This window comes from Aspergillus brasiliensis, assembly GCF_001889945.1.
Source record: "Aspergillus brasiliensis CBS 101740 unplaced genomic scaffold ASPBRscaffold_2, whole genome shotgun sequence".
Classification (NCBI taxonomy): Eukaryota; Fungi; Ascomycota; class Eurotiomycetes; order Eurotiales; family Aspergillaceae; genus Aspergillus; species Aspergillus brasiliensis.
In genome coordinates this window covers 2437750-2448917 of record NW_027137443.1, presented here as the reverse complement: position 1 = coordinate 2448917, position 11168 = coordinate 2437750, and the positions used below count along the sequence as shown (strand labels likewise).

At 50.2% G+C, this 11168-nt stretch overlaps 2 protein-coding genes across 2 annotated transcripts; both read right to left on the bottom strand.

The window, feature by feature from the left end:
* Positions 1 to 2925: 2925 nt before the first annotated feature.
* ASPBRDRAFT_118192 (uncharacterized protein) lies at positions 2926 to 4494 on the bottom strand (the record flags this gene model as incomplete). Its single annotated transcript, XM_067617150.1, has 1 exon — positions 2926 to 4494. One exon carries the CDS (start codon positions 4492 to 4494, stop codon positions 2926 to 2928), a length of 1569 nt encoding a protein of 522 aa, XP_067483504.1.
* Positions 4495 to 4867: 373 nt separating this feature from the next.
* Positions 4868 to 9191, bottom strand: ASPBRDRAFT_401909 (U2 snRNP complex subunit HSH155). The gene is made up of 2 exons (XM_067624296.1): positions 8990 to 9191; positions 4868 to 8930 (listed from the first exon to the last, which is right to left on the bottom strand). The coding sequence occupies exons 1-2, from the start codon at positions 8997 to 8999 to the stop codon at positions 5242 to 5244; spliced, it is 3699 nt and encodes a 1232-aa protein (XP_067483503.1). The 5' UTR covers positions 9000 to 9191; the 3' UTR covers positions 4868 to 5241.
* Between the last annotated feature and the right edge of the window lie 1977 nt (positions 9192 to 11168).

Here is an 11168-nt window from a genome sequence, read left to right as displayed (position 1 = left end):
ACTAGTAGTGTAGGACCCTGAATGAATCAATCAACCCGACTAAGCTTCCTGCGACAGCCGCGTCTCTAGGAGTAGGATCCCCGACGTGACAGAAACGAATCGAACTAGTGTGCAGGAAGTGGAGCAAGCCACCATCACCACCACCACCACCACCACCACCACCCAACCCCTTGGCGGAATGTCATAAAGGTGATGATGTATGGTAGTGTGTGTGGGTGGGTGTGTGGATGAGAGTCCTCGTGAGAAATCAAACACCACACTAAAAAAGATAACTACTAGGTAGAAGTCATCCCGCAGAGCAGTCGTCATTGTCGTCTTCATTGACTTACGAATCTGAAACAGTCTGATGGATGAGTTTATCTGATTGTGTCTCGAGTTGATTAATTCCGAGTTGTGTGTGTGTTCGTGCGTTCCTCAAATTGCAATTTCCTTTTCTTCTTTCTAATTAATATTGAAATGGAGCCGCGATTTGAAATCGCAACGGCACATCGGGTTCAACTAACTAGTCTAGCGCTTGATCAATGCGTTCTAGTTGCTGAGTCGATCCAAGTTGTGCGCGAGGGCGCGCACCATGGATTGAATCTGCGTTTTTAATTTCTGAGGACTTTTAGTGATTTCTTTTTAAATTGCTCCTTTTCTATTAATATCACTCTTGTTATAAGAGACCCTGCATTCGAAACTAACGCCAAGAGGAAGCTGTTAGACGTCATAAGCTCTCGTGTCGTGGTCGCTCTTGCTTTTGTTTCCTCATCGCTAACTAACTAACTACAGTAAATAGTTAGTGGGCATCAGACATACCTTAATCTCTCTTACAGGGGGAGAATGAGAGATGGAGTGACGCGAAACCAAAATTATTAGCTACCAAGCCCTCCTCTTCTTCCTTCTCATCGCCAATTCGGCTTCACATGTTCCCTCGGAATTGCGAACAATGGATTCTTGCTCCATAACTAAGCTTTGTCATGCCGAACAATGACATGACTAAGTTGGAAAATGAGAATTGTAACTAACTAGTTATTTAACTACGGATAGAACAAGGGATGATGAATGATGCCGCGCACCAGCCCGCCCGCCAACTACCACCCTGGAAATAATTTCCACAAATCTAATCCTATCAATCCAGAGAGAGCTAAGGAGTAGCTAAGGTAGGGTTGCATCCGAAGGGGGGAAAACACTAGTCAGTCCAATGGAGCAGGGGCCCATGTGGTGCAGAAAATGAAGGCCTAGGCACAATTTCTTTATTCATTCATTCATTCATTCCTCATGCAGATGCCCAATGCTAATTACAATTAATGTGATGACGACTTGCTGCTGGTGCTAATGCTGGTGTTGCCTCTTTCCCGGCACGGAGTACAGTAGTCCAACTGCATGTATGCCTAGATAATATGGTGATAAGTGATGGATTGATCATATGCTTGGTTACTCCTATAACTTCGGAACCTTTTTAAGGCAGAGGAAGTTAATTAAAGGCAACTCTCTGAGTTATTGTTTTGATGTCTGTGCTTAATGTTAGTTACTGAGTGACTCAGATGTCTGATGTCTACAACACAACTCCTCCGAACCAATAACTAACTAGTTACCTCCGATGTTTAACAGCGCTTAGGTCATCGCCATCGCGCTCAAGCCTCTCTTCACAGCCAGCTACTATGGAGTACTACTTACCAGGAAATACCCTCACTAAACAATATGATACTATACCGATAGAACGAACCACTAGATCCAGTCAACCCCAATAAGGAAAAAGCACACCCAACCCGGGGAATGTCATCATCATCATTTTAAATGTACTATAAAAAAACCACACCTCCACCATCACCACCATCACCACAATTACGGAGTAGTCTACAGTAAGTAGATAGGTACCTCCTTAGAACTACCGCATTAGGCAAAACCCAACTAACTACCTAACTTAACTAGTACCTAAGTAGATAGAACGCGACAAAATCCATGAAAAGCTGAAGGACCCACACCCACCAACCCATCCCGTCATACCAAAAAGCAACAAGTACGGAGTATCCAACCAATCAAATCATCCCAAATGGGGTTTGTTCCTTCCCTATTTTCCCCCACAACACGGAACAAGCAGGGCCAAGCCCACACATGACATGGGCTGATGGAGAAGGCTTACGCGGCAAACATACCTACACTTTTTTAACTATCTTAGTCTACTATCCTCGAAGTAGAATTATCGATGGGTTTTGGTCATATTGTCATTGTTGGAAATGTGCCCTGCTGCATGCAGGGCTTGGCTTGGCGGGCTTTGTGGCTGGCTTGCATTTAGATTTCATGATGATGATGATGATGATGATGATATCGTTTGTGATGTGGGATGGATGGGGTGGATGGATGGTGGTTTGTGCGTATCTGTGTAGACCTGTACTCCGTAGGGAGATGTGGGTGGGTGGGTTGATGTCGTATTCGTTTGGTGATTGTGATTGTGGTTGTTGCTAGTAATTACTATTGTGATGGGGAACTGCTGAAGGGAGGGATGACCTCATTGTTCAACTGTTAGTTGGTTACTGTCATTTTTGTTCCTAGATGGTTACACGATGACTGCTAGGTAGGATGTAGTACTCTGTAGTGTATATGTTCTGATGGGTGTGGTTACTACTACTAGGTGTATTCTGGGAAGTAATAGTAGTACTGGTAGTAATTGTAGCACTCTGTGGTAATGGTCCTGATTCTCAGTTGGTGATTGTATATATTAGTATATACTAGTAGTGTTGAAGATGTCTATACTGGATCAGTCACAACAGTGCTACACTATATGACCATTGTTCTCTAGGTTCAACAGTCACATTATAGAACTGAAGTTCACTCAGTGTATATCTAGATGCAGACATAGTAAATACCCCTGCTGTATGTTCGCTAGTTGAGCACTGAATGCCTGATCGCATGCTACCTGCTATACCAGCACTCGACTGCTACCTACAACCGTGCCTGTCGACTCGACACTCTCGCCGCCGCAGCCCGACCAGCTCGTCGTCCGAAGACTGCCCCCGACGTCAATCCACTGCCTCCAGGATAATTATCATAAAACAATCCTCCCAGCATCTCCCCCGCGCAGTACAATCCCGGCACCTCCTGGTTCGTCGTCGACGACACCAACGCCGCCGTCTCCGGACGAACCGCCAATCCACCAAACGTGAAAGTGATGCCCGCCGTGACGCGAACAGCCAGGAACGGTCCCTGATCAATAGGAAGGGCCCAGTTAGACTTGGGAACCGCCAGCTCCAAGCCCTCCGACTGCGTCGTGAGTCCATCCTTGACAGCCGGATCCCATTTCCCGCCCGGATGCCTGCGCTGGCGCTCATAAACCGCCTTATTATAGTCATGGATCGTCTGCTCGAAGCGCTTCTTATCCTCCAGATCAAACTCGGCACACTTCTCCGCCAGCTCACTGATCGTGGCTGCGCTGATATGCTGCACCACCTCCGGCCGGTACTCCTCCGACCGCAACCAAGGGATAGCCTTGGAGTCCCAGATCTGGAACGCCATGTGGCCGGGCTGGTTGAGAATCTGGCGTCCGATCATCGCGTACGTATAGTTGCGCAGATCCGACCCCTCGTCCACGAACCGGTTTCCCTGCCGATTGATCATGATGCCCAACGGATACCCGGACTTGGTGAACTCGTTGGAGATCTCCCGGTCGCCCGTATCGGCCGGTGCGTTAGCATCCCACGCCACACAGTGACATCCCGACCAGTTGCCGGCCTGCTTGGCTGAAACATCCCGGATCGCCATCTCGAGTCCATCCCCAGAGTTATAGGGCGTGCCGCGCACCAGAGCCACGTCCCAGTGAGGTCCAAGGTACTGTGCGCGCATGCGCGGGTTACCTTCGAAGCCACCGGCCGCGAGAATCACAGCCCCAGCCCGAATAGTCCGCTCGCGGCCGTGATGCCACACCACCACGGACGTGACGGCTCCAGAGACGGGGTCTGTTACTAGTTTCTGAGCAGCAGTCGAGAAGAACACCTGGATTCCCAATCTCCGGGCCGCTTGCAAGTGATCCTGAATGAGACCCTTGCCGCCGTCCTGAGTCTTCAGCGCCAGTCCACCCCAGAACTTAATCCGGCCGTTGACTTCATAGGCCTGTCGATTGAAAGAGAGCTGGAACCGCACGCCATTACTCGCCAGCCACTTGATCGCCGAATTCGACTCATTGACCAGTGTCTGGCAGAGCTTGCGATTCGTGCGCCGCCCCGTAACACGGTTCATGTCGCCCGTGAAGTCCTCCACGGTATACGGCTTCATATCAATCTTCTTCGCCGTGTCCGCGTCGACATTGTTCACGATGGGAAGCAGATCTGGTAACCCGCCGTGGACGGTGCGCATCGCGCCCGCCGTGAAGTAGGAGTTGCCTCCGGCCCATTCTTCAGGACATTTATCGATAATAGCGACATGTTTTGCGCCGGACTGGGCTGCCGAGATGGCTGCGCAGAAACCGGCATTCCCGCCGCCTATGACGAGTACGTCGCATTCTGGGGGAAGAGCCATGGTGCTGGAGAGATTTGAAGTGTGTATGTGTGTGCCTGTGCGTTCGTGTGAATGCGTCAAAGAGAGAAGAGCATCTAGAAGATCTAGTCTGGCAAAGGAAGGAATATGATGATCATCGCATCAAGTAGATACATATCACCCTGGGATCCGTGTTCAACTTGCCTGCGGCTTTTGTATGTAGCAACGGACGGCGGGGATGGTGCCGATGATGTTGGGAAACGGAGAGTTATGCTCCGTCGGTGCCACAGGGAAGGCGGAGGGAGTCCTTCCGGCCACTCTGGGCAGCGCTGGTTTATGTCATCGGAAGTGAGACAGGAATGTTAGTGAGAGAAGTGGATAGCTAGAGTGATCGTGGGTAACTCGATCTCAAAAATTGCCGAACGCATATTAAGATGTGCGGAGTATTGAGTGCGGGTGCTTCCCACGCCGGAATTGCGGGGGAGTATTTACGGATCGACTGACAGAGATCGATCGCTTCGATCAGTTGATTGCTGCTTTACCTTACGAAAAGTGCTTAAATGAAAGTAAATGGAATGGATTAAGTGTAATTGAACGTTGAAATGTTGGATATTGCCATAGACTACTATATCTTAGATAAAGATGGTTCAGACACGCCAAATCCCGCCAGAGAAACACCGTAATTGAACAAGCCCCAATATGTCGAGAAAATAGATAGAAAAACACACGGCAGAAGAGGGTACAGAGACAGAGGATGAGGAGAAGTAACATGCGCTGGCTGGCTTTTGTTCAAACAATGATAGACAACTCAGTCCGGTCCAGACCATCGTCTTCCAGACCGGGGTAGTAGGGAATCATCGCGTCCGCACTCTGCACGTACGCATCGTTGTACAGTCGCCAATATGGCGTGCGCACCTTGCGCGCCGGGTGAAACAAGCCCGCCCAGACGTAGTTCATGACCACACCGGTGCCGACTGCCATCCGGATTGCATCAATGGCTTCAATGACACGGTCGATGACGTGGGGGCTAGTTTCGAAGATGTTGGGGAAAACCAGGTTAAGCAGATGTACCATGGCATCCTCACAACCCAGGCCAACCACGCCCAGCGCAATGTGCTTGACAACACTGGCTGCCGTCTGCCGATGCACCTGGTCTCGATCGATGAGAGCATCCTCCAAAAGAGGCGTGACCGCGTAGACGTAATCCTTGGCCATCTCGCCAATGTACTCGAACAAGAAGGACATGGCCTTGAGCACACCATTCTGGACGTTCAGTTCGGGAACACGGTATTCATTCATCAGGGCCGGAAGGACGGTGAAAGGTGCACAAGTCTCAGCCACGATACCGATGGCGACGGCGGTACAGACACGGGACTGACGTTCTTGGACACGAAGGTTGTTCAGCAGCGTTGCCAACACATCCTGGGGACCGATGGCCTTGGCGATGAAACCGAAAGTGTTGTTGGCAGCACGACGGATACCCTTCTTGTGGGCCTTCAGCATGTCCAGCAGCTCGAAGCAGATACGCATCCACTCGCGGGCGTTGACCGATTCGGGTCCACGGTCGGCGATACGACCAACCAGATCGATGGTGTTCTCCTGCACCTTCTCGTGACGGTTACGCAGGATAGGAGTGAGTCGAGGCAGCAGATCTCTGATAGGAGGCTGCATCTGGTTGATACCGACGACGGTGACGATCGAACGGAGGGCACCAAGGATGGAACCAAGCACCTCGGGATACTCCTCACCCAGGTATTCGTAGAGCACGATACCAAGCTTGCCCATCAGAGCGTCTTCTCCACACTGCTTCATAACCATTGCGATGCGCGAGATCAGATCCGCAGCCTGCTGACGGACCGTGGCGGATTTGTTGTTCAACCGCCAGAGGATGGTACTGACGATCTGAGGGAGGTAAGGCTTGCAGCGAGTGCCCAGGGCGTTGACCACGGTTCCGAAACCGTTCAGAATCACGATATCTTCGATGCTCTGTTCCTGGAAGGCGTAGAGAACACCATCAATGAGTCGTTCTTCCAGCCTCTCAGAGATATCGGCGGCTCCTAGGGATGCGATAAGCTTCTCTACCGTCTCCACCGTCATCTTCCGGTAGGGCTCGCTTTCGTCTTTGAGGTTATTCACGACACGCTCCAAGATCTCACCCACGCCGACCTTCTGGCCAAGATCCACGGTCGTATCAACCACCTGGCGATAGTTCCTCCTGTCCAAAGCCATACGCCGCACCCAGAAGCTCTTAAAGAAGTCGGTCAACACGTGTTCCTTCAGGTAGCTGGCTGTCACACCATCAGTGCTAGCACACTGCGATACTACCTTCAAGACGACCTTCTTCATCTCCTCGTCGGGGGAGGAGAATTCACGAAGAAGGATCTCCATGATCTGACTAGTATAGTAGTTGGCGTATTCCTCGTCCATGAGAGGGATAATATAACCAACGGCCTTCAGGAACGCTGCCAGACCCTTACCACGCTGCTTCCGAGCTCCAGTCCACAGGGGGTTGAGGATCTCATCGAAACTCTCGATACCGTACGGATTGGCAGCTTCAGCCAAAGCAGCCACAGCCAATGCGGTGACAGTTCTGACTTTAGCTTGTTCGTCACTGAGGTTGTCCGCGATGCAGTCGACCAGCCCCTTCAGATGGGGAAGAATGGCACAGCCCATGAGGATAGGAATCTGCTGGACAATCTTGACACCAGTATGCCTGGCCTGCCACGACTTCTTACTCCGACAGACAGCACGAAGGAACGGTAGGAGAGCAGGGATACCAAGCGCAGAAGCAACGACGGCAAATGCTCGAGCGGTTGTGTTACGGACATACTCATCGACATGGTCAATATCGGGACGCATGGTACTGATCATCGTGGCAAGACCAGCGGCCTTGGCCAAGTTGGAGATAATCTCACGACCCTCGACACGAGCATAGTAGTCTTGGTCAATGAGCAACGGCTCGATGACGACCAGAATCTTGTGCACATAAGGACGAACGAGATCATCCAGCTTGTACAAAACACGGTCAATAACCTTGACCAACAAGTGGCGCTCTTGATCTTCAAGGGACTTTTCCATGAGAAGTGGGAGAATTTGGTTGAAAAGAGGGCCGGCACCGAACTGCCGCGCGTTGTCTGTGAGCTGACGGAGTGCAGTCTTTCTCATAGGCGGAGTGCCGTTCTTCACTTTCAGCAAAAGTCGCATTATCTTCCTTTCCTTCAGCTCCTCCACGGACATTGCACTCTCATCCCCACCCTCCATGAGTTTTCCAAAGTAGGCCATATCTTCCGGCTTGAAGAACTGCAAGTCACCAACACCGGGTATTTCGGTCGGAAGCTGCTTGCCCATCGCACGAGCGCTCTCCGGCTCCTGCATCATGAAACCTCCAACTCCCGTAGCACTGGCCATTGGTGCCGGCGTTGCCATAAGCTTTCTCGCGGGGTTCCGAATAGGGGCGTAGCCCGGAGGAGGCTCGAGGATCTTGTAGCCCTCCGAGGGCAGCATCATATCGAGTTCTTCATCAGACAGAGGAGCATTGCGCGCAGAGATATCAGTTCCAAAGCTGGTGGGCATCAGAGGCACACCTACTTGAGAAGGATGCATCGGGGTGGCAAGCCCTTGGTTACCCACGGGGGTGGCTGCCGCAATGGCCGGCGCTTGATCCCATCGAGAACGGCGTTTAGGGGCTTCCTGGTCAGCGGCGCCAGGAACAGCAGGCGCAGGCGTTTGATCCCAGCGGGATCTCTTGGCCTTGGTGTCTGCGGGCTGCGGGGCCTCAGATTCAGCCGACTCAGTAGGCTCAGACGACACATCCCACCGTTGCTTACGCTTGCGACCGGTGGCGACCGAAACGGTCGAACCAGCTTCGGCGTTTTCTTTGTCCTCCGACTTCAAGGTGGCCTCGTGCTCCTGAACATCGTCCTCTCCACGGGCCTGCTTCTCTGCGATCAGCTTCTGAACACGCTCTTCTTCTTTTTCAAGCTCACGTAGAGCCATAACCTCACGATAGGTCTGGCCCTCTCCTTCCACGTTTGCATGTGTGTTCGCGGCAAACGGATCAGCGCGTGTAGGCGTCAGCGGACCACGGTTGAAGCGACGCTTCTGATAGTCCGTCTCGCGATCAGCAATTCTGGCCGCCTTTTCGCGCCCCAGGAGAACGTCCTCCTCTTCCACACCATTGCCTTGGGCAAATTCATCGATCTGGCTCCTAGTCGCGGTATATTGGCCCACTAGACGGTGGCCTCCGTCCGCATCCTCCATCTCTTCATCGTCGCCATTGACGGCGATGGAAGTATCGTATCCCGCATATCTATCAGCGCCCTCGCGTTCGTAGAGGGTGGTATCGAAGGATTCAGTCAGGGAGGCCTTGGTCGAGTTGTCAGTGCGCTGGCTAGACGGATCAAAGGTCCTAGAACCTTTCTTCGCAGATGCAGCAGCGTTCCGCTCAGCTTGGAGCTTCCGGACAGCTTCGAAATCAGCTAGAAGAGGTCGTCAGCGTGTCATCAGATGCAAGGTTCGCGATCGGGGGGTTACCTACCGTCGGACATGGTGGCGGTTGTGGAGATCCCAAAGACGAGAAAGAGAACGAACACTCCCAGGCAGGGGTAACAGCAGCTACATTCGGATCAAAAACGGACAATAGCAGCGACCTTGGGGGCGATGGAGGGTGTTGCGCTGATGTCTCGCGATGAAAATATCAGAGGACGTGAGGTGAAGTTCGGCGGCGGGACTAGATTGATGACTAAGATGAGGCACGTGATGGCCGTGTAGCTGTCGTGCTTGTTCGCTCTCACCTTTATATTCTCTCAATTTCTGTTCTTATCTTCTTCAGATTGTGTAGACTTCTAGAGGAAACCAGATTGGGTCCCGTCTCATCTGTGTAGCTATGTTCAATGTAGAAATGGAGTATTGAACCCAGCTCATCGCCATTTCGGATCGCCACAACAACATATCAACTTGATTAGATTAGATATTGAGTTCCGACATAGTACAATTAGAAGGCTAGCATAAAAGTTTTAAGAAGTACAACTAGTAACCGTTGTCGTGTGCAAAACGGACATCTTGTATGGACAGAATGATCACACTGGGTAAGTTAGGATGATTGACTATATATTACCGCTTGTTGCTGAGCTCCTTGGTACATTGCTGCAGTGATATAACTTCAAACTAAGTACTTCTTTTAGAAGTAGTATCAGTGGTTGATATACATTTCCCCCTCAAGCATCGCTTCACAAATGGGTTATGCAATTTTGTGTCTACTAACAACATTAATTGTTCTATGACCTAGAGTCTCCGATGTCCATAGTTCAACGGAAATACCTAGCAGCTTGTTCCGCTTACAGTCCTGCCACAATATCATGTTTGAGGACGATATTAGTACCACGCAAACAGCTTCCATTACGAGAGAACACTGATTATAAACTAAGATGGACCTCTAATGGAGTCCATCGGGTTTCGCTCTGGCATTGGGTTGAGGATAATGGATACTGCATAATCTTACTACTCACGGCATATGCCTCGACCTTCCCAACCCGGATATATATCTTAAGTAGTAGTAATAGTAGTACAACTCATTCACATAGAGTTAGAAGTAATTGCGAAATAATAGTCATTTTCAACAGAAGTTGACATTAAACCCCAAAAGCGCACCTTTACTCAGAGTTTTGAGGCATCTACTAAGTATGTATACTGCGCATCACACTAACAGCCGAAGCTCTTCCAACTCCATTCATACTCTTACAACCGTTATGTTACTTACAACAAACAAGTAATGACTGGTCACAATATTTCCGACCTGACAGCTCTTCGATACCCATATTTTTTTTCCTAAGATTCCTGCAAAACGGAAAAAAGAGAATTAATCATAATCACACACCTGAAACCAAAAGCCTCGCCAATCGAACAGACAATGAAAATGACATCATGCCATCTCCACGCGGCTAAAAAGCGACTCCACGCGGAAACAAACCACAAAATAACTAGAAACAAAGAAAAATCAAATTGGGAAAAAAGATAGGAATAATAAAGTCACCACCACAGTCTGTCTCATTTGATCATGTCCCCACCGTGTTTCAGCCCAATATGCAACAGTTATATATAATATAGCAGGTTAATAACGGTTTCCGCGAGGCCATAGCACGCACACCCACGCGCAGTGGGGCATACTAGACTACTGCTGTCGACATACCGTTCTTAGTTAGACCGCGTGGTTTGTACATGGGCTGTATACGTCAGCCTTCCTTTCAAATTAAATACCTTTTTCTGGGTTGTGGATTATGGGATTCGGATTTGATTACTTTGTTGTATGTGCGTGGGTGGGGTTACATGGACTGAATGGGACCGTGTGTCTGTGTAATGAGCGGAGGTGGGTGTAATATGATATAATATAAATGATGTTTCAGGTTCTGTTGGTTGCTTATGCTTTTGCTTCATAGTTATTACCTATCGATTTGGGACGGGTTGGGTCGGTAGACTTGCTGTGTTGAGTGTATGGCATGGGTGTCTGTGGTGGGCTCGTGTGCATCGGCTATTGGGCATGTGGCCTGTCGAAGGAGGACGCGATAGCTGGACCGGATTGGGCGATGCTGGAAAAACCAAGTATTACTCTGCAAGGTCTAGATTTGCCTCTTGGAAAGCTAGGTGTCCTCAGACCTTTTCATGTGCCTGATGCAAAACATTTCGATCAAGTATCCGGGGGAAAGCCCAAGAGCCAACGT